Below are 21,925 nucleotides of genomic sequence, written 5' to 3'. Positions count from 1 at the left end.
ATAACTCATGATTGTCTATGTAATTTGATCAATACAAAATTAATATAAAAGTACATGAATAGTTTGTATATTTACGGATGTTGGTAAATAGTTTCAATTCTATATGCAGGCCTAACATTAATGCAGTAACTGATCTTAACTGCATAAAATGTTTTTATACAGTATGACTGAGTATTTTTGTAGATTGTCACCTAATCGGGACATTTCATAATCTAAAGTCCTTCTCCTTCTGGAATCTGTCTCTTGATGATGGACCTAGTGAAGGTAAGGGCTTTCTGTGCCGGCCACAGGCCGAGCAGACGACCTGCATCCTAGCTGTGTAATAATAGTGCGTGGTTATATGGACACAATATCTACAGTTAATGAGAGAAACATTTCAAAGGTAGATATAGGTAATGATGATCTCATACTTAAAAAATAGTACAGAAAATAACCCAGATTGTTTTAAAATGGTCTTAAATTTACTGTTTTATTTATAGGATACCCTTTTTAATATTACTATTCATCTATTTAGTCGTATTTGCAAGGTCAGAGATAAGTCAACATTTCATATAAAACATAAAATAATAAATGAGTTCCCTCTCTGTCCTCACTCTCCTGCTGTTCGTTACAGCCCCATACACGTAGTGTAGCAGTACATAATGAAAGTCACGTTTGAGAGAAGCAGGGTTGTACAGAAGAAAACTGTTCACATCCAGATGCAACACAGTCTCACTCCCAACGCGTCAAAAACTGACGATTGGTCAGGGGCCTTTGGCGTTAGTTACGGACTAAAAAGGTCTCCTTAAACGTACAAACCCGACGCAGAGGGCTTTCAACTAATTTCAATGTAAGCCCGTCCGCGGCAATATTTGAAGCTTAGGGCTTTCCTTAAACGTCCATATTTGAAGTTTTGAGCTCTCCTTAAACGTCCATATTTGATGCTCAGGGAAGTCCTTAAATGAGTTGAAAGCCCCCTGCGTCGGGTTTGAACGTAGGCAGGACGTATGCCTCTTTTCGCATGTGTCCATGGTGCATGGTGCATGGGTCTATTTGATTACATCTTTTTTCATCGTTTGACACACGGACTATTAAAGGTAAGTAGCTAGTAATAAATAGTGCTAAAAACGATTTGAGAACGATCAAATGTGTAAATCATTGCATTCTATGTCCTTTCGCCATCTATTAATGTAATAGAAACTAGATCATTATCGGCTGTATAATGTTTTAAGAGATCAGTTAACATTCATTTAACTAGGCAATAAAGCTAGTCAGCTAGCGCGGATAACCGCTAATGTAATATTTAACTTTGATGATGCTTTGTATAAATATCCGTTTTCACAATAGCTAATATTAATTGAAAGAGATCGCTCATCGTTATTGTTTTAGGTGTTTAACGTTATATGCGTTTACACGCTCCCAATTAGTCTTATGCTACATGAAAGGGTAAGCTAAAATGATATGTATTTTAGATTTAATCTTCTTTTAATCAGGCTGTCTAGTTGAGATTAAAATATATTTTTAGACACCCTAGATTACGTAAAGACACGTACAGGTGCAAAGCCAGGAATACATAAGACACGGTAGAGGACAGACAAAACAGGTGTACCGTCAAATATGTGACCCATTTACTATGTTTGTGACTATTTGTGCATGTTTTAAGGAAGAATGTATTTGTTAATATACCACCTAACGTATTTTGTTTTCAATAGACCTTTTCAACGGAATTCAATTGCTAGGCAACAGCCTTGTTCCTTGTTTACGTCCTGTCAGCTGATGTCATTCGCACACACTGCAACAGGAAATAAACTAGGACTGTTTTGGAATGTTTAAGTTTACATCTTTGAAAAGGTCTATAGGTATTTCTTAATTCATAACAAGCATTTATTGTTACCTTCTAGAGCCCTCAAGAAACTATCACATATACAGTTTTTATAAATTGACTTGGTAAAAAAACTAATTTGGGGACACAGGTCCTGAGTAGTATTATGCTGTAGCAGTTTTCTTTGAAGGCCAACATGTAAGAGCACTGTATTTATTATTCACTGGTAACACAGCATGCAGTGTTCTCATTTCTTATTTCTGTTTCTGTCTCCAGATGCCTACGCAAAAACAATGCATCACATGCAAGGAAACGATTGGTGTGGCCAGCAAGATGTGTAAGCAGTGCGGGGCCAAGCAGCCTTACAAAAAAAAATTAGAAAATCAAAAGAAGAAATTTGGCCATGATTGGAAACACACAAAACAAAACTGCAGCATCAACAAAATGTATGATGCAACAAATTTACTGGTAGGTTATTTTTTTTCTTTCAGACAGTTGTCATAAATAATAAGTAATTAATTGCTGATCTTTACATTTACATTGCTATATTTCTCTTACATTATTTGCTTTTGCAGCAATTTAACACTCATCTTTGTTTTATTGTGCAAGACAATCCTGAATTCTCGATTTACTGTACCACTCCCAATTGTCTTGTCATGTTGTCTTGTTTTCACTCTACCTAAGGGCGCACTCACACTGTCCTTCCGCACCGGGCCAAAACTGTTTTTTCGGCTAAAGCCTAGTGCGTTTGACCAGTTTGAGTACACCCGCTCCGGGTATAACTGCGGCCAGTGGGCCGTCCACAGCCCGCCTGAGAGAGGTGGGCTTTTGTAGAGCCCGTTTGCACATGTACGAGCCAAGCACGATGCCTACGGCGGTTCTGACGTCATTTATGTGCGCCTGTTCGGACATAGTAAATAGAAGGACGGACCATGCGCGGACATTTAACGACAACAACAATGGCGGCAAAAGGTTCACGGTGGTGTGATGCGGAGGTGGAGTGTTTACTGCAGATTTGGTCGATGAAAATATTCAAAAACAGTCGGACAAGACGCACAAAAACTCCGAGGTCTGTGGAAAGATTTGTAAACAAAGAGACGCATGGCGATGACGTCAATCAATGCGTGTGACGTGTTACGGTGTGATGACGTATAGGCAGCAAGACACATTTGTGCGAGGCCCAGGCAGTGTGAGCACAAACGGGCCTGGGGCGCGGGGGGAGAGGGAGGGGGGACAAGTACCCTAAAGCCTGAGGCGCGGTGCGGAAGGACAGTGTGAGTGCGCCCTAAGTCACTGGTGAACAGGGTTATGTACTACTAGATCAGAGCCTGCTGTTATTGCGTATATATAAACACATTGCTATCTATCAATTTTGGATAAAATATCCTGAAAATGAACATTTACATTGCAGGATTAGAATTCGGAAGTTCCTTAACGCATATCTGACGGTATTTGATATCTTATAGTGTGGTTTTGACCTGCTCTTTATGAAAAGTGTCCTGAGACTACTTCTGTTATGATTAGATACCATGAATAAAATTAAATTGGATAGTTTGTAGCGTTAGCTGTGTATTTAGATATTGAAGCATGTGATGCTTCCCTTGTCTCACACTGAATTGGAATAGCTGTGTTTGTTACCAAGGTTTTTTGTTTTTTACATTGCTACTAAAACAGTTTATAGTGACCTCACTCTGAGTCTCAATGTATAACTTATATGTATAGGTATCAAAGCATAAAATATATTTTTTTATGTATTATGACCTTCCATTTATGTATCCAATTTTCTGTCTTGTGATTTTGTGCCAATTTTGTTTCAGCTCCACAATCGACATCCCATCCTCCTTGCCAGCAGAACTCCAGATGGGTTTACAGCCGAGTGTGTCTATCCATGGGAAATGGACACTGAAGATGCCAGGAATGCCTTTATTACAATTAAGAGGATTTATGAAAGTCTTCTTAGCGGTAATGTACACAGTGCATGCTATATTTTCAAGACTCCTTTGAAATACTGCCTTTGCAACATATTTCTGCATATAGCAAAAAAAAGTCCTTTTCTCTTTGTTAACATGTGAACAACATGGCTTAGGATGAAAATGCAGACCTGGTTACCCATCAGTCTTTAACTGTGTCCTTCCACAATTTGATGCGGAATAATGAATCTTGATTGATTCCATAGTGGTATTATGTCTCTTTCATTTGGTACTGACATGTTCAGTTTGTACAGCAAACTGTTTTGTGCTCTAATCAAGTGTCACACACTTATTGTTCCTTATATCTTTCTTTCTTTTTTAAGGACCGTGCCGAGGTGTTGGTGCAGTGGCTGCCTTGCTCTGGATGGTGTGTATGTTCTTAAGTTTATTTTACTGTAGATGAGGAAAATCCACTAATAAAAATAGTAAAATGTCTTCAACTTTAACTGCAGTTTAATAAGGGACAGCAAAGTCTGAGGGTCAAGCAAGTCACATAGCAGTCAAATGTTTTGGGCAGTATTGTGCATTGGACTTGAAATAAATTCACAGTATATAACATAATCAAGAAACCCCCTGTGCAATATCACTATAATGTGAAATGATTCAAAATTGTATCACCTTATAAAAGTGAACGCCACAATTTTCTCAGTTTTGGCCTGGTGTCTAATGCAATCTAAGAAAAAAACATTCCTCATAAAACGGCACAAAACTGCAAGATTTAACTTGGCCAAAAACATGAAGAATAAAAGATTCATACTGGCAATACATTCTTTAGTCAAATTAAACCTAAATTTACAATTTTTTTTCCCCCCATACAAATTTCCCATTTACACAGACGTCGACTCTGTGCTGTTGCGTCTCTGTGACTACCTCCAATGCCAGCTCAGAGGTGTAACAGTTCCGTTGCCCCCATTCCTTCTCCATACCTTTCACACAGACTTTGGGGAGTTTTGTTATACACTGTTTAAATATGATATTGAAAAGCTCATTTTCAAAAAAGAATGCATGCATACCTGTATAATCCATATCTCATTGTAAATAGTACAGTGTCAGTTATATTCTCAAAAATTATGAACAATTTGACAGTAATACTTCTTGCTGTGTTTCTGTCTTACAGTGGGGACAAATGGAAAAACTCCTGGGAGCCGAAAGAAAATGTTTTGCAAAAATAAATGTTTTTAAAGTATTTTTTTCAACAAATCTCTTGATAAAGAGTCCCTAATAACTTCACAATACGATGGGTTAATGCAATGGCCATCGATTATAATTATTTCTTTCGGATCTGAGAAATATAGTTTTATTTTGTCAGTTTTGGATAACGGAAGGCTACGAGCTGTCCTCCGTGGATGGGCTGCATTCCAACTCAAATTGCCGCCGGTCAGCGTCACTAGCTCTGTTGATGAGACATTTTATAGCCAGTGATTGTAAAATATGAAGTGGCTCATTAATATAGTTTAATATTATATTTTTAAGAATATATGGCTGATTATATTTAAAATAAAATCGTATTTCGTATGTGTCTTCCTCAATTAATATTGAACCACATACGAATCAGAATGGGTTTTTATTATCATATTGTCATATTAAAAGGAAAAAGACCAAAAAATAATTAAAAGGTAAATACTTAATAATAGATAACAGGCTATAGACATTTGAATGTAATTCCCGTGCTAGGCAACAGCCTTGGTCCTTGTTAACTTCCCCAAATTTCAGTCCTGGAGGGCCACTGTCCTGCATGTTTAAGTTTCTCCCTGGTCCAACACACCTGATTCTAATGATGTGCTCGTTATCAAAGGCTATTTTATGGTGAAAGAATGCAATACGTATATAAGGATGCTAATTGGATAGAAAGGACATTGAGTTGTTTGCTGCAGTCATTTGATGTCAAAAACACTTAATGGTGATTTTTGTGAGTTGTCATGATGACAACACACGCCAGTGGGGCCGTCAAGTGTGCCACAGCTAGTTGGGAGGATGTTCTTCAGAGGAAGGTATGAGGAGAAGGGACTGTTAAACTCAGTAGCAGTGAGTCAGTGGACCATAAGCCCATTGTTCCGCTCATTTTTTGTAGCCAATGCAGCACAAAAACACAGTGATCCAGCAAGCCAGCAGCCAACCAGCATATGGCTCTGCCATGCCTCCACACCACACCAGTCACAGGACATGAGCCGAACAAAGTTGTCACTCCTTTAACCTGTGATGCCAGTATTCAAGCCCACAGAAAGTAACCATGAAATGACAAATGTGAACTTGCAGTAAAGACTTCTTACTTTGAAAAATCTTTTTGCCAGGGTCTTGTGCAGACTCTCTGTCTTCCTGTTGTTCCATCCCATGGCAAGCACAGTTATCATCTCTGCTCTGCCTGTAAAAAAAATATCCACACACACAAAACCCACCAGAAAATATCAAAATTCAGAAAAGCCTACCCTCAGTCAAGCCTACCCTTTTCTGACTACACACCAACCAGCATCAGCTGTTTTACATTGCTGACAGCAATGTGGAGTTACAGTCTCTGCGCCCAATTTCGATTTCAAGAGCTCTGGGATTGCAGCTCTGAATTCTTTTTCAGACATTAACTGTTTTCTTGTCCATGCTGACATTGTGGGTGTCTCCTCCACTTTAGTCTCTGAAGATGTTGATCTAAAATAATAAAACACAAAAATTGATGTAAAGGACAGTGTATTTAAAGACAGAAAAGTAATTTCCATAATGGCTTTGTTACTGCATGTGCATAAAAAAATCACGGCCACTACTTAAGTCAGTTGCCTGAATTTCACATTTTTAAATGGAAACATAAAGGTCGTCTTTAAGATATCAGATGTCAATATGCTACCAAGACTTAGGACATCTTGAGGAATGTCATCTGTCAGCAACTCCTCCACTTCTGGGGGCTTCCTAGCGCCACACGGTTTATCTATAAACACAAAACATAATGCAAGAAACATTACTGCTGACCAACTTGTGATTAACAGTAGAACTGTATTATATTTTACTGACCAGATCGATTCTTCCTAAAGTGTTGAGCTATAATGTTCCCATTCTTGTCCCTCTTCCTCAAGGTAACTCTGGAAACTTTAGTCCCTTTCTGTTTTCTTTTCTTTTCCAGATGCCATTTTAGATGAGAGAGAGAGAGAGAGAGAGAGAGAAAGAGAGAGAGAGAGAGAGAGAGAGAGAGAGAGGGAGAGAGAGAGAGAAGAAACTAACAAACAGAAAATTAAATTAGTGTAACAGGGAGAAGGATTAAGAAAATGGCTCTTAAAAGAACCGTTGGATTTGTGATATATGGAGAGAGTTTTTTTGATAGTAAAAAAAATGAAGCAGGATTAGTTGCACTTCCATAAATGTTACTTATTGCTACTAAAAATAAAAATTTAGCCAAATGTAGAGTAAATTATCAAAAGAATAAAAAGAGAAATAAAACGTGTGCCTACAAAAGTTATGAGTACATTAACACTATCAGGGCTCTGTATTTGAGAAATGATTAAGTATCAAAATGCGCTCTCTAAGTTCTTACAGTGCATTTTCACCTGTTTATTACCAAAATAAATAGTTAACAGATGTCCTAATACTGACGGAAATACACAAAATCACATAAGGTAGCATTTTTTTGTCCAGATAGCATAAATAAAAAGTGTGTTAGCATGTGCGCTAACCTTAGCGCCTTATTGATAGTTAACATACGACCTCCGTGGCATTCCTAACTGAGTTGTAACTTAAACGTCAAACTGAACTAACTTAGTTACACATGATTTGCAGACAATCACCGTGATAGCTCACGCACAGAACACAACATGAGCACATAAATTGAGTACACAAACGGACTTACCAATGCTACGACGTCCAGTGAAACGTGAATGCCACGCCTCCTTCTGGCGCATCACATTTTGATTGGTGCCAAAGGTTAAAGGGTAGGCGATGACGACATACCCAACACAACGTTTATTGTAGTTATGTACACGACCGCTAAACTCGAAACGTGCCTATGGGTCGTAATAAGCTCCTTGATCAAACAACCTATGTGGTCGTTTTTGGGTGGAGGACAGGCTGCTTACATTGGAATGAGTTGAAAGCCCCCTGCGTCGGGTTTGTACTTTTAAGGAGCGCTCTGATGAGCGCACCGAAGAGCGCACCGAAGAGCGCACCGAAGAGCGCACCGAAGAGCGCACCGAAGAGCGCCCCGAGGATCGCTCCTCGAGCTTCAAATAACGGCGCGGACGGGCTTACATTTGAATGAGTTAAAAGCCCCCTGCGTTGGGTTTATACGTTTAAGGACTGCCCTGAGCTTCAAATATGGACGTTTAAGGAGAGCCCAAAACTTCAAATATGGACGTTTAAGGAAAGCCCTAAGCTTCAAATATCGCCGCGGACGGGCTTACATTGAAATGAATTGAAAGCCCTCTGCGTCGGGTTTGTACGTTTAAGGAGACCTTTTTAGTCCGTAACTAACACCAAAGGCCCTGACCAATCGTCAGTTTTTGACGCGTTGGGAGTGAGACTGTGTTGCCAGATGAGGTGAGACCTTCCGTCCTCACGGAGCTGCATGGACCAGGGCATCTACTTGGCTATCTGCCGTTAGCAAAGGTTGCGTTTAACGCGCAGCTGGTGTTTTTGCTGAAGTACTTCCCACATAATCTAATATACTCATCCTGATGTTTAGATTGGTTGACAACATATCATCTGTCACGCCGTACGGATGCCCTGCATCAAAAATAATCCTTAATAATAGCAAAAGTATCTTCGGAAATACTCATGCTTTGAAAATAGGCTCTTTTCCGGGTTTTCCACCTCTCCTTCCTATTATACGACAGACAGTCCGTCTGTCCAATCAGGAGGGTCCATTGTCTGAGCAGAGAGACCTACCCTTTCCGGTTTAAGTTAATGTTGTTGTGATTTCCAATTTGTCGTTGTGTTTTTGGGATTTGTCGTTGTGGTTTTGGATTTGTCGTTGTGGTTTTGGATTTGTCGTTGTGGTTTTGGATTTGTCGTTGTGGTTTCAGATTTGTCGTTGTGGTTTCGGGGCTTAAAAGTCGTTCTGAGTGACACGGAAAAATTGGGAATTTGTATCCATGTACACCATTAAAATTTGACGACCATTTTGTGACTATTTCACGATCTGCTGTGAGACCGGGTTTGATATTTGCAAATCAAATAAGCCCCGCACGCGTACTCTGCTACTCTGTCTCAATCAGTGAAGTAGCAAAGGAGGAGCTTGTGTGTGCAGCATCAAAAAAAAAAGGAAAAAAGAACGGCTAACAACTGCGACTCGACTCCCGTCGTTCGTGTTCAATAGATTCGGTTTGTTCATGAAGTCACAACTCTCGTGACAATACAAATGAAAAAAAAGATCTTGACATCCTTTCACAAAATATTTAGAGAAATGTTCTCATTCATTATGGTAAGACATGAACTGTAAGACATGAACCTGTAAAAATATCCCATGATGGGTCTGACAATAGCCTTTAGATTGAATTGTTTCATTAGTTGTAGGCTCCTCTCTCTACTCAATGGAAAATTATGGAGTCCGACATATTCTTTTCATATGTACACACCGACTCCACATTAACTTTAGTGACCTCCGATTGACGTAACACTGTGTCATTACCGCTGGCGTGGACAACAATCTTACCAGTTACGTTTATCCTTAGCCAGCAGTTTCAAATAGGACTCAATGTCGCCCGCTCTGGCCCCTGTCATCTGTCTTGACCGGTTGGGGAGGAAGAATGGGAGCGAGAAAGAGAGAAAAGATGGAAAGATGGACAGAGAGAAACAAGGACAGACACGAAGACAGAGAGACAGACACACTATCAGAGATACAGAAACCAAAGAGTATCAGTATATCTATACTAATGTGATTATGACTTATATGTTATGGCAGTTAATACAGCAGAATAGTCAAAACAAGCACAGCTAAGGTGATATAATATGACAATGATAATAATTATAGTGGCAAACATGATGATACAGTGAGACATACCACTGATGGTGTTTTTCTGGCTAAAAATGTTATAGTCTATAAGACTATTGATAGTATATATGATTAATAGTTATAATAGTAGCAGGAAACGTCATGTAGGACCATGGCAGCAGGCACCACCACGATCAGCAGAGACCTGCTAGACGACAAAGCACAAACAACTCAGGGAAAGAAGTTGAATTAGTAACATGCATTGATAAGACATGAATGATACAGACAGAGAGGAGAGAAGCTCAGAGTATCAGGAAAAGTATTATCCCCCTGCAGACTAGGCCTATGGCAGCATCATTAAGCAAAAGAAAAATCATTTGAAAAATAAAAACATTGTTAAGAGCTTGTAAGCCCTAGCTTTATCAAAAAGGAAAGTTTTAAGTTTACTCGTAAATATGGGTACAGTGTCTGCCACCCAAATAACACTTGGGCGTTTGTTCCACAGGAGAGAAGCTTGGTAGCTGAAGGCTCTGCCTCCCATTCTACTTTTGGAGACTCTAGGAACGACAAGTAGCCCTGCATTCTCACAGCGCAGCGATCTAGTCGGGAAATACTGTGCTATGAGCTCTTTAAGATACGACGGAGCCTGACCAATAAGAGCTTTATAGGTAAGATTTTAAATTCTATTCTAGATTTTACAGGTAGCCAGTGCAAAGAAGCTAATACAGGACAAATATGTTCTCTTTGAGTTGTTTTAGTTAATACACGAGCTGCAGCATTTTGGACCAACTGGAGAGTCTTAACAGACTTATTGGAGCAGCCTGATAATAAGGAGTTGCAATAGTCCAGCCTAGAAGTAACAAATGCATGGACTAGTTTTTCTGCATCCTTCTGAGACACAATGTTCCGAATTTTCGCAATATTACGCAGGTGAAAATATGCAATCCTTGTTGTTAGTTTTATGTGAGAATCGAAGGACATATCCTGATCAAACATAACACCCAGATTCCTTACTGTGGTGCTGGAGGACAACATAACATCATCCAGAGTGACAATATCTTTAGCTATTGAGTTTCGGAAGCCTTTGGGGCCAAGTACAATAACTTCAGTTTTTATCTGAATTTAACATCAGATAGGTGCAGGTCATCCAGCATTTTATTTCCATAATACACATTTGAAATTTCGCTTACTGATCGGTTTCTACTGGTTTAATCGTCAACTACAATTGTGTATCATCAGCATAACAATGAAAATTTATGGAGTGATTCCTTATAATATTTCTATAGTTGGCTAGTACCTCAGGATCAAGACTGGGCTTTTTAAGAAGAGGTTTAATTACAGCTACTTTAAAATACTGTTGTACATAACCTGCTGATTGACATATTAATCATATATAATACAGGAGTGCTAACTAAAGGTAACACTTCTTTAAGTAACCTAGTTGGAATAGAATCTAGGAGACAAGTAGAAGGCTTTGATGCGGAAATAGTAGAGGTTAATTTGTTAAGGTCAACTGTAGAAAAGCAGTCCAGAAATATATCAGGTCGTACAGTTGTTTCTACGGTTCCTGGGTTTGAAGAAAACTATATATTTTTAGATTTCTTTACAAACTAAGCGAGATTCCTCCAATTTAGTGGAGCGCCATTTACTTTTGTGAGTTATACCATGGAGCTAACTTCCTCTGTGTCATTCTCTTCTTTTTAAAAGGAGCAACAGAATCGAGTGTTGTTCGTAGTGGGCCTTCAACACTGTCAACAAGGTCATCAACATTAGTACAGGAATCTAGAATATTAGGTTAAGGCATCAAATTAAATGCAGATGGAATCGCTTCCTTAAATTTAGTTAAAGCACAATCAGATGAACATCGGGTGTAGAAACTTTTGCCCACAGGTGAGTAGTCCGTTAATATGAATTCAAAAGTTAGTAAATAATGGTCTGATAAAATAGGATTCTGTGGAAAAACTATAAAGTCATTGAACGCCGGATGGCCGTCAATGGTACGGGGGGTTGGTGGGGCGATGGCAGGCGGGCACAACGTGCTGGTGGTAACAGGTTTTAACTGGGACACATGGAAGGTCGGGTGAATCCTGAGTGATGCCGGGAGCTTCAGACGGACAGAACTGGGATTAACAATGGCTTCAATCTCGAACGGACCAGTAAAACGGGGGGCGAGCTTCTTAGAAGGGACACTCAGGGGGATGTCACGAGAGTTAAGCTACACCCTTTGTCCGGGTCTGTATTTAGGCGCCGGGATGCGATGGCACGGGAGGTGAATTGAGGACCACGGTCTGAGACGATGTCCGCAGGTATCCCGTGGAGGCGAAAAACATGGTCCACAAGGATTTGCGCCGTCTCCATGACCGACGGCAGCGTAGAAAGTGGATCAAAATGTACCATTTTAGAGAACCGATCCACAATCGTAACAATGGTGTCTTTACCTTGGCATAAGGGAAGTCCGGTAACGAAATCCAAAGCGATATGAGACCATGGTCGTCCGGGGACCGGAAGAGGGCGGAGATGGCCTGCTGGAGGTCGATGAGAAGTCTTCCCTCGAGCGCAGATGGTGCAGGCCAGGACAACCTCCCTGGTATCAGGAGCCATGGTCTTCCACCAGAAGTGATGACGAAGAAGATCTAGGGTTCTGGTGATTCTGGGATGACAGGAAAGGCGAGAAGAGTGTCCCCACTGGAGTACCTGGGAGTGAACGCCGGCAGGAACAAACAGACGTCCCACCACCAGGGTCGGGATGAGAGCGCTGAGCCTGTCTGACAGTGGACTCGATTTCCCAGGTTAATGCTGCCATCACACAAGACGAGGGGACGATGTTCTCCACACCGGACTCCTCCTCCTCGACTGGTCCAAACTGCTGCGAAAGTGCGTCCGGTTTAATGTTTGACGGGAATTTGTTCTTGTGGTCAGTCCAGACCACAAATGGGACTTCTGCCCCCTCCAGCCAATGTCGCCACTCCTCCAACCCTAGCTTAACTGCTAGCAACTTGGGGTTGCAGACGTCGTAGTTCCTCTCCGCAGGCGACAGCTTCTTAGAGAAGAAAGCACACGGATGAACCTTATTGTCGGACATTGTTCGCTGGGAAAAAACTGCCCCTACTCCCAGATCCGAGGCGTCCACCTCAACGATGAACTGGAGACCAGTATCAGGTTGCACTAATACGGGAGCAGACGAGAAACGCTTCTTCAAAGTCAGAAAGGCGCTGTTGGCGGCAGAAGACCAGTCAAACGGAGTAGATGGGGATGTCAACCTGGTCATAGGAGTAACTACCTGGCTGTAGTTACGAATAAATCAGCGGTAGAAATTAGCAAAACCCAAAAATCTCTGAAGCTGCTTCCTGGAGGTGGGTGTTGGCCATTCGGTCACAGCAGTGACTTTGGCAGGGTCAGCCCTAACCTGTCCACTCTCCACAATATAGCCCAAAAATGCTACAGATGACACATGGAACTCGCATTTTTCAGCCTTAACAAATAGACGATTCTCCTGGAGACGCTGAAGAACCTAAGGAACGTGCACCACATGTTCATTCAAGTCCTTAGAGAAGATCAGGATGTCGTCTAGATAAACAGAAACAGAGCGATTGAGCATATCACGAAGCACGTCATTGACTAGAGCCTGAAAAACAGCTGGGGCATTAGTTAATCCGAAAGGCATGACCAGATACTCAAAATGTCCAAGTGTGTTGAAGGCTGTCTTCCACTCGTCCCCCTCCCTCACCCTCACGAGATGATATGCGTTGCGGAGATCGAGCTTAGAGAAGACGGTTGCGCCATGCAACAGCTCAAACGCGGAATTTATCAATTGGAGGGGGTACTTGTTTTTGATAGTAATATTGTTTAGTCCCCAGTAATCTATGCAGGGACGCAGTGATTTATCTTTCTTGGCCACAAAGAAAAAACCAGCTCCCAGTGGGGAAGATGAGGTGCAAATCGAGTCATTTATATATGACTCCATAGACTCTCGTTCGGGACCTGACAGATTATAGAGGCGACTAGTGGGAAATGTAGATCCGGGCAACAACTCAATGGGACAATCATAAGGACGGTGGGGAGGTAAGGATAGCGCTTTAGTCTTGCTAAATACCTCGGAGAGATCGTAATACACGGGAGGCACAGAAGACAAGTCAGGAGGATCAGGTACTGAGGAACTGGGAGCAGTAGGACATCTAGGAGGAGCTGAGCGGAGACAGGAAGAATGACAATTGCTACTCCAACTCACAACCCTACCCGTTAACCAGTCGATGACCGGGTTGTGTGTGATAAGCCAGGGAAGACCAAGAACTACTGGAGCATAGGTGAAAGGCATAACGTGAAAGGCAATTGACTTAGAGTTATTACCAGCCAGAGACATGGTTAAAGGTAAGGTCTCAGCGGAGATCTGAGTGAGTTCGCTCCCACTGAGACTGTTAACTTTTAAGGGAGTCTCCAGCTGGTTCACGGGAATGGCGTTAGCATTAACAAACTCAAAATCTATTATATTCGTGTCAGCCCCTGAGTCAATAAGTGCCTGAAGGGAAATTCCCTGCCCTCACAAGACAAAATAACATCCAGATTAATGCGTTGACGGGGACTATTTGGGACAACTGAACGACTCACCAGGACCCCGCCATTGACTGGTGAGCCTGACAGTTTAACCGCTTCCGACAATTAGCTATCTGATGATTTGGAGCTCCACAATAAATGCATAGCCGGTCTCGAAAGCGCCGCTCACGTTCAGCGGGAGTTAATTGGATACGACCTAGCTGCATGGGTTCCTCCCGGTCAGGAGCGGAGGACAGAGGAACCCGACTACTCACGGGTACACCAGGGATCTGCTCGGGGAACTAATAGGGCAACCAGGAGTCACGGGAAACACTGACCGTCTCTCGCGGCGTCTCTCACGCAGACGGTTGTCAATCTTTATAGCGAGACCAATGAGCTCCTGGAGGTAAGCAGTCTGTGTTGATAACACTGTACCCTCCATGACAGTACGGTGTTTTTCAAACAGCAAGCCCTGGAATAATCCTGACATAAAGGCCCTTTTTAAGGAGAAAAAGAAGGCCTTTAGGTCAGGAAACAAGGAGGAGCTGAAGGCTATGCAGAGGGAGCTGAGGAAGAAGATCAGAGAGGGGAAGAACAGATACAGGAGGAACATGGAAAACCAGCTGCAGCAGAGAAACGTCAGTGGAGTCTGGAAAAGCCTAAAAACTATCTCAGGGCAGAGGACACCAGGCTCCCAGGCTGCGGGGGATCAGACGTGGGTGAACAACATGAACCTGTTTTTCAACACCTCACATCCTGGATCCTGGATTACCTCACTAACCGGCCACAGTATGTGAGGACTCGGGACTACGTGTCGGACACAATAATCTGCAGTACGGGGGCCCCACAGGGAACGGTCCTGGCTCCTTTCCTGTTCACCCTGTACACCGCAGACTTCTACCACCAATCCCCTCACTGCCATCTACAAAAGTTCTCTGACGACTCTGCTATCGTCGGCCTCATCAGGGACGGTGACGACGGAGCCTACAGAGAACTTATTCAGGACTTTGTGGACTGGTGCCGGCGGAACCACCTCCAGCTCAAGCCGGGAAGACCAAAGAGCTGGTGGTGGATTTCCGCAGGCACAAACAACCCTGCACACAGGTGAACATCCGGGAAACGGACATTGAGATGGTGACATCTTACAAGTACCTGGGAGTTCACCTGAACAATAAACTGGACTGGTCTGACCACACTGCAGCAACATATAAGAAAGGTCAGAGCAGACTGTACCTTCTGAGGAAGATCAGGTCCTTTGGAGTGCAAGGGGCACTCCTGACCTCCTTCTATGACTCTGTGGTGGCATCAGCCATTTTCTATGGAGTAGTCTGCTGGAGCAGCAGCATATCAGCCGCAGACAGGAGGAGACTTGATAAACCTATCAAGAAGGCCGGCTTCATCCTGGGATGCCCTGTGGACTCAGTGCAGGTGGTGGGAGAGAGCAGGATGCTGGACAAGCTGTCATCCCTGCTGGTACAGGAGTCCCACCCACTGCAGGTCACTCTCACAGCACTGGGCAGCTCCTTCAGCAACAGACTGATTCACCCTAAGTGTGCAAAGGAGAGGTATTGCAGGTCCTTCCTTCCTGCTGCTGTCAGACTTTACAATCAGCACTGCTCCCAATAGACTATTGACCTCATCCTGTACCCTGTACCCTGCACTGTGCAATATTCCTGTACTATGGGCACTTCTGTTTTTTGCACTATTTGGACATATTTAATCATATTTATTCACTCCATATTACATTATTACAAACAAACAAAACAAGAACAACTGCACTATATCATGTGAATATGTATATATGTCTATTTCCATTTCTTCCCTTTTTAAATTTAACTTTATTGCTTATTTTTGCTATTTTTTATCTTATTTTGTCATATTCTGTTGCTGCTGTGACAAAAGAATTTCCCCATCTGCGGGACATTAAAGGTTTTCTGATTCTGATTCTGAGATCTACCCACTAAACTGTCTTTAACCTCCTCATTAAGTCCCTTAAAGAAAATGCTCTGAAGAGCCCGATCATCCCATCCTAATTCTACCACTAACGTGCGAAACTCAACAGAGTAATCCGCCGCATAAGCGGGACCCTGACGTAAATCCAGCAACCGATTGCTGGAATCACTATTAGAGACGGGATGATCGAACACAGACATAATTTCACTGGAGAACTGTTGAAACGTAGCCTGCCGAGTCAGGGGATTGTTCCAAAACGCAGCTCCCCAGACTCGAGCCCTACCGGACAACAGAACCAACACATAGGCTATTTCTGTGCTATCGTTAGCATAATTGAGGGGTTGCTGACCGAAAACCAGAGAGCATTGGAAAAGAAAAATTCTGCATTCACCCAACGTTCCACAAAAGCGCTCTGGTGCCGGAACATAGGGCTCACGAGGGAGAAGAGTACTCACGGTAATAGCGGGTGACTCAGCATTCACAGAAGCAGCAAGGAAAGGTCCCACCTGTCTTGTCTCCAACCAAGCTACGCAGGCAGTCAACTGACTGAGGTTATCCAGAATTCCTTGCAGCGTCTTTGAATGTTTACCGAGAAGTACTCCCTGGGAAGTGACCGCATGACAAACAGAAAAACCTGGGGGGTCGGTTTCCATGTCCGCGGGGTCCACGTTATGGCCGGATCGTTCTGTCATGGACGGTTCAGGGATAACACACAAAAGTGGTGGACCCAATGCAGACAAGACAAGACAAACATGAACACAAATACACAAGTAGGGATAGACAGACAGAGGGAGACAAACTCAAACAAAAAGGAAGGGAGGAGGGTACTGAGGGTGTGATTAAAACAGTGAGTAGGTTTATGTATACTCTGACTAAAACCAATCGAATCTAAGAGAGATAAACACAATACTAAGGCTATTATTAACAACGTCCACAATATAAAAATCTCCTACAATGATTACTCTATCAGATTTAAGGACTAAATTTGACAGAAACTCTGAGAATTCAGATAGAAACGGACCAGGAGCGGTCATAAAAAGCTGCAACGCCTGCTCCTCGGCCACTGCCTTGAGTAATGTGAGTATTAACATGACTGGGAGGAGTGGATTCATTTAGGCTAACATATTCTTCAGTCAGACAGAGTAAATCAATATGGTTATCTGATATAAGATTATTTACTAATACAGCTTTAGGTGGCAGAGATCTGATGTTTAAAAGTCCACATTTTATTTTATGATTTAGTGCATAATTGCAGATTTTGTGTTGATTTGTATCAAGTTTTTCTGTATAGCTCCTCTTCTGTTCATTTTTGATCTGGTTAATTTAAATGATCGTGGATCACACAGCATTTGTATAGGATACTGAGCTATAATGCGTAGAGAGGTGTGTAAGACTGCAACTCTGCTTCCTAGGCATCTGTGATAAGGGCAGCACAGAGAGGTGTTGTCAAGACCTGGTTCTGTCAATACCCTCCTCTCTTCCTTTTCGTTTGAGTTTGTCTCCCTCTGTCTGTCTATCCCTGCTTGTGTATGTGTGTTCATGTTTGTCTAGGTCCAATAGGCGTTCCCCCAAAGCTGCAGCCTGTTACGCTGATCACCTGTGCCACCATAAATACCTTGAGCTGACAGGCATGCAGCGCCGGACCGTTGTAGACCCTTTACAGGTAAAAATATTCCCCCCGGATTGGCACCCCCTTTCTCGTTTTGATTATGACGCTCCCTGTCGTAAATTTACTAATCCTGTTTGTTTTCTGTTTTCTCCGTAGTTTTCCGTGTTCCCGTTCGTCTTCTTGATCTTCCGACATCTTCTCGTTCCTGTTTTTTCCCGTGATCGTCTTATTTATATTACCTGTTTTCTCTGTAGTGTTTGCGTTTGTCTGTTAGTATTATTAAACGTTTTGTTTATACTTTTACTTCGTGTCCGTGTCTGCATTGGGTCCACCATTTTTGTGTTATTCCTGAACCGTTCATGACAGGTGTATTAAACTGCAACTCTGCATCCTGATCCCAACACTGGGTTGGCATGGTTTTAGACCGCTAACAACTGCTTCCAGGTTCTTAGATATGAGAGCGGCACCCTTCAAAGTAGAATGAATACCATCTCTCCTAATAAGACCAGGTTTTCCCCAGAAAGACTGCCAATTATCTACGAAGCCCACATTATTTACCAGGAACCATCCAGACAGCCAGTGACGGAATGATGACATGCATACATGTCATCGCAAGTCAAGTTGGGCAGGGGACCAGAGAAAATTACGGAGTCCAACATAGTTTTTGCATATGCACACACCGACTCCACATTAATTTTCTCTGATTGACGTAACCGGGTGTCATTACCGCCAACGTGAATAACAATCTTACCATATTTACGTTTATCCGGACTCACTGTCACCCGCTCTGGCCCCTGGGACGCATTTTACTATGGTCCCTGTTGTCGCTAAGTTCACGTTTCTCAGAATGGAGCTGCCAATAACCCGTGTTGTTTCCTCAGCAGGTGTGTCACTGAGTGGAAGAAACTTTTTTGAAAAGTAAACAGGTGGATGGTTAACCATGGGCTTCGATTTAGAACTATGCTTTCCTCTCACAGTCACCCAGGAGCACCCTGGCTCCTCAGGGATTGCCGGGGGAGGGCTATCAGAAGCTAACACAACACTATGTGGCTTCGCACTGGCTAAACTTATAGGTGGCTGGCTAGCTACCGGAGCATACAACTGAGCTTCCATGGTGCAGCATGTCGGTAGGGGTCGGCAGGATGCTAGCGTCCTCATTTGACATGGCTGGCTATGGTGTTGCGTGGCAAACACCTTGGCACTAGGCCTAACCAAACAACAGTTTAGTTGGCAGTACACTATGTGGTGATCTGGGACCAGAACTTACACTAATTGAGATGCAGGGCAGTCAGGCAGGGGAGAATAACTTTAAAGTTTAACTCAAGCTTAGACACGTGGCAGCAACACCTGGGTATGTACCTTTATTTCACAGGATGGGGGGCGGCAGTAGCTCCATAGGTGACTCGGCTGGGAACAGTAGGGTCGCTGGTTCGAGTCCCTGTGTGGACCACAAATGGAGCGTTGACTGGTGGCTTGAGAGGTGCCAGCTCATCTTCTGGGCACTGCCGAGGTGCTGTTGAGCAAGGTACCGAACCCCCAACTGCTCGGGGCGCTGGTCCACCGGCAGGCCCCTCACTCTAACGTCTCTCCATTAATTGCATGTATATAGGTCCTGTTTGTGCATGTGTGTGTATTTCGGGCCTGTGTGTGTGTAACATGAATAATAGAGTGAAAAGAAAATAGAATTTCCCGTTGCAGGATTAATAAAGTTATTCTTCTTCATAAAATCACACAATTATGAATAACTGTACTACTTTGAATAAGCATACCTGCTCTGTTGATAGTCTAAAATGAAGTTAGGATTATGACTACCAATTAACCTAATAATTACTATCAAAATCTGTCAATAGCAAGTCATTTGAAGGTTTTTAGGATATCTACCAAAAGAGGTTGGCATCATTCACATTTGTACATGACTAAATACACACAAAAATACAATACAAACACATTTGTCTGTTTTAATCTTTATAACATGTAATTAATGCCCAGTTGCAGTTAGTCATCAGGCCATGAAAGGAGAGAGGGAGAGTTGCTGTCCTGTTGCTTTTAAACGCTGGTCTGACACTCTTGAGGAGACTGGGCTGAAGAAAAAGGTCAGAAAGTCCCTTCTGTGCTGTGTTGCTGCTGCAGGACAGAGGAGGCCTTTTCCTGCCACACTTTTTCCTTTGAGGTGAATGGCAATGGTGTACCTCTGCTGCTGAAGGCATATAGGGGAAACACTGAGCATCAATAATTATCATCAAATTATAAAATCTCTTTTTTACTTTCTTATGTCTACAGATCAGCCACATACAGCTGCATCACCTTTCATCCATGAGCAAAGTGTATGAATAAGAAGCAAATTAGTTTCTTACATTTTCTTGCAAAGAGTGTCACCAGGAGGATGGATCAAATTAATCTAAAGAAAAAAAAAAGTTGTTGTGGCAATAATCATCTTTATTAATGAATTAATTTCATCGTTCAAGCCTACTGTTAAGGAACAATTAGATGATGTACAGTAACATTTAATTTCCTCTTGCGGAATTAATAAAGGTACCATTATGATTATTATTATAATTATTATTATATAATGCATACTATTTTACAACTTATAACAGCATTTTATTGTTTATTAGCGTTTTAGCACTTAGACGGTCTGATCCAAATGTGAAGCATGAAGTCAAGGTCTGAGTCATGCCAAGAGAAGCAGTAATGAACAGAATAAAAAATGATGGACTGTACTTTGTCGGCTTGTTTTCTGGAGAGGGTGGGGGGGTTAGAGGAGGTCTTTCTTGAATTTCTTGGACACAGGAGTGTCTACGCCACTTTGAACTCCCTCTTTGGCTTTGCGCCGGCCAATCACAGACTTTACCTGCAGGTAAACAGTAAAAAAGTCTTCCACAAACCTATAGTGACAGTATTTAAAGACATGTCTGATGAAGAGTTATGCAGCGTTTGCGTTTTCGCTTTTTCTTGTGGCCATGACTCCAAAGTTAAGCCTTTCGCCATAAAACAGAAAGTTATTGTTACTTCACCATACATTGTCCAATCTGCATCACATTTCTCATGCATGACAAGAAGCAGGGCCAGAAAATAATTATATCTCAATATTGACTCAGTTATAGCTCCCCCCACTCTCTTCCCATAAATTACATTTTTTTATTTTGCATTGATGAGGATATTAGATCGCTGATAATTTAATCTATGAAATGATTCAGATCGATTTATCTCTACAACATCCATGCTGAAAATCAAATTAAGAGATTTTCCAAAGTAAAAGTCTCAAGAAATTATTATGAAGTATTGTCATAATATTGAATCAGGAGTAAAGCATTTCCTAATGTTTTGTGATACATCACTGTGGGCAGCTTTTACTCACCACAGCAGATCCAGGCACTGTTGTCCTCATCTTCATGCTTAGTGTTTGACTCTTGTTTTTCAGTACAGGAGCTTTGCGGCCCAGCTTTAGGTAGAAGTAGGTGGTGTATGGAGTGAAGCTGAAATCCTCTCTAAAGTCAACATACAAAATAACATACTTACGTCAGACAGTCTAAACTGCCCCAAAATGGGTTCTTATCAACATCAGAATATTCTGTTGTGCCTGAAGTGGCACAGAATATGGCTCGACAGGCTTATTCTGTGGGCCTGAAGGCGCACTATATATAATTCGTTAGGGTTATATGTTCTTAAAAATCATTATTTTTCTTTGTAGTAGTAGAAGAATTTGCAGTAGTAGTAGGAAGGCTTGTTCTTCAAATCTGTGCTTAAAAACATTCCCACTTTTGTTCTTCGGATCTTTTTTTTTTTTGCCTCTTTTCAACTTTTTTTATACCTCAAAATCTTAAGCTTCATTTAAAGAAATTGAGAGTAGCTTCAAATCCTCAAACATATTGCATTGTGAAATGCTACTCCTTCCACAGATTTTCACCTACAGGCCTCATTTCAACTTTAACAAATAAGACTTTTCTGCTTTTTGATATATATATATATATATATATATATATATATATATATTTAAAGTTTTGGAATTATCACAGTTTAAATTTCAAAGTGTTGTCACAGTGGACAGCAAGAGAAAAATAAATCTCCTTCTTGCTATAACATCCACGATTTTCAAGATGTTTGCATGGAAATCAAGAGTTTACTTTGCCAAAGCAAATACATAAAACAATAAAATA

At 41.9% G+C, this 21,925-nt stretch overlaps 1 protein-coding gene across 2 annotated transcripts in view; it reads right to left on the bottom strand.

The window, feature by feature from the left end:
- Positions 1-19,796: 19,796 nt before the first annotated feature.
- Positions 19,797-21,925, bottom strand: part of recql (RecQ helicase-like) — a 33,614-nt gene continuing 31,485 nt past the window's right edge. Inside the window, exons 14-17 of one of the 2 annotated variants that reach the window (XR_014593680.1) lie at positions 21,127-21,256; positions 20,490-20,619; positions 20,123-20,166; positions 19,797-19,962 (exon numbers count right to left, since the gene is read on the bottom strand). Coding sequence is in view for 1 of the 2 variants with exons in the window: in XM_083935609.1 (XP_083791735.1) it covers positions 20,524-20,619; positions 21,127-21,256 (226 nt within the window). In the remaining variant the exon portion in view is untranslated. Of the gene's footprint in view, positions 19,963-20,122; positions 20,167-20,387; positions 20,620-21,126; positions 21,257-21,925 lie in introns of those variants that run through there. The other variant, XM_083935609.1, reaches the window with a different exon arrangement.

This window comes from Echiichthys vipera, assembly GCF_963691815.1.
Source record: "Echiichthys vipera genome assembly, chromosome: 20".
NCBI lineage: Eukaryota > Metazoa > Chordata > Actinopteri > Perciformes > Trachinidae > Echiichthys > Echiichthys vipera.
The sequence above is the reverse complement of the archived record's forward strand: the minus strand, read 5'-3'. Positions and strand labels throughout refer to the sequence as shown.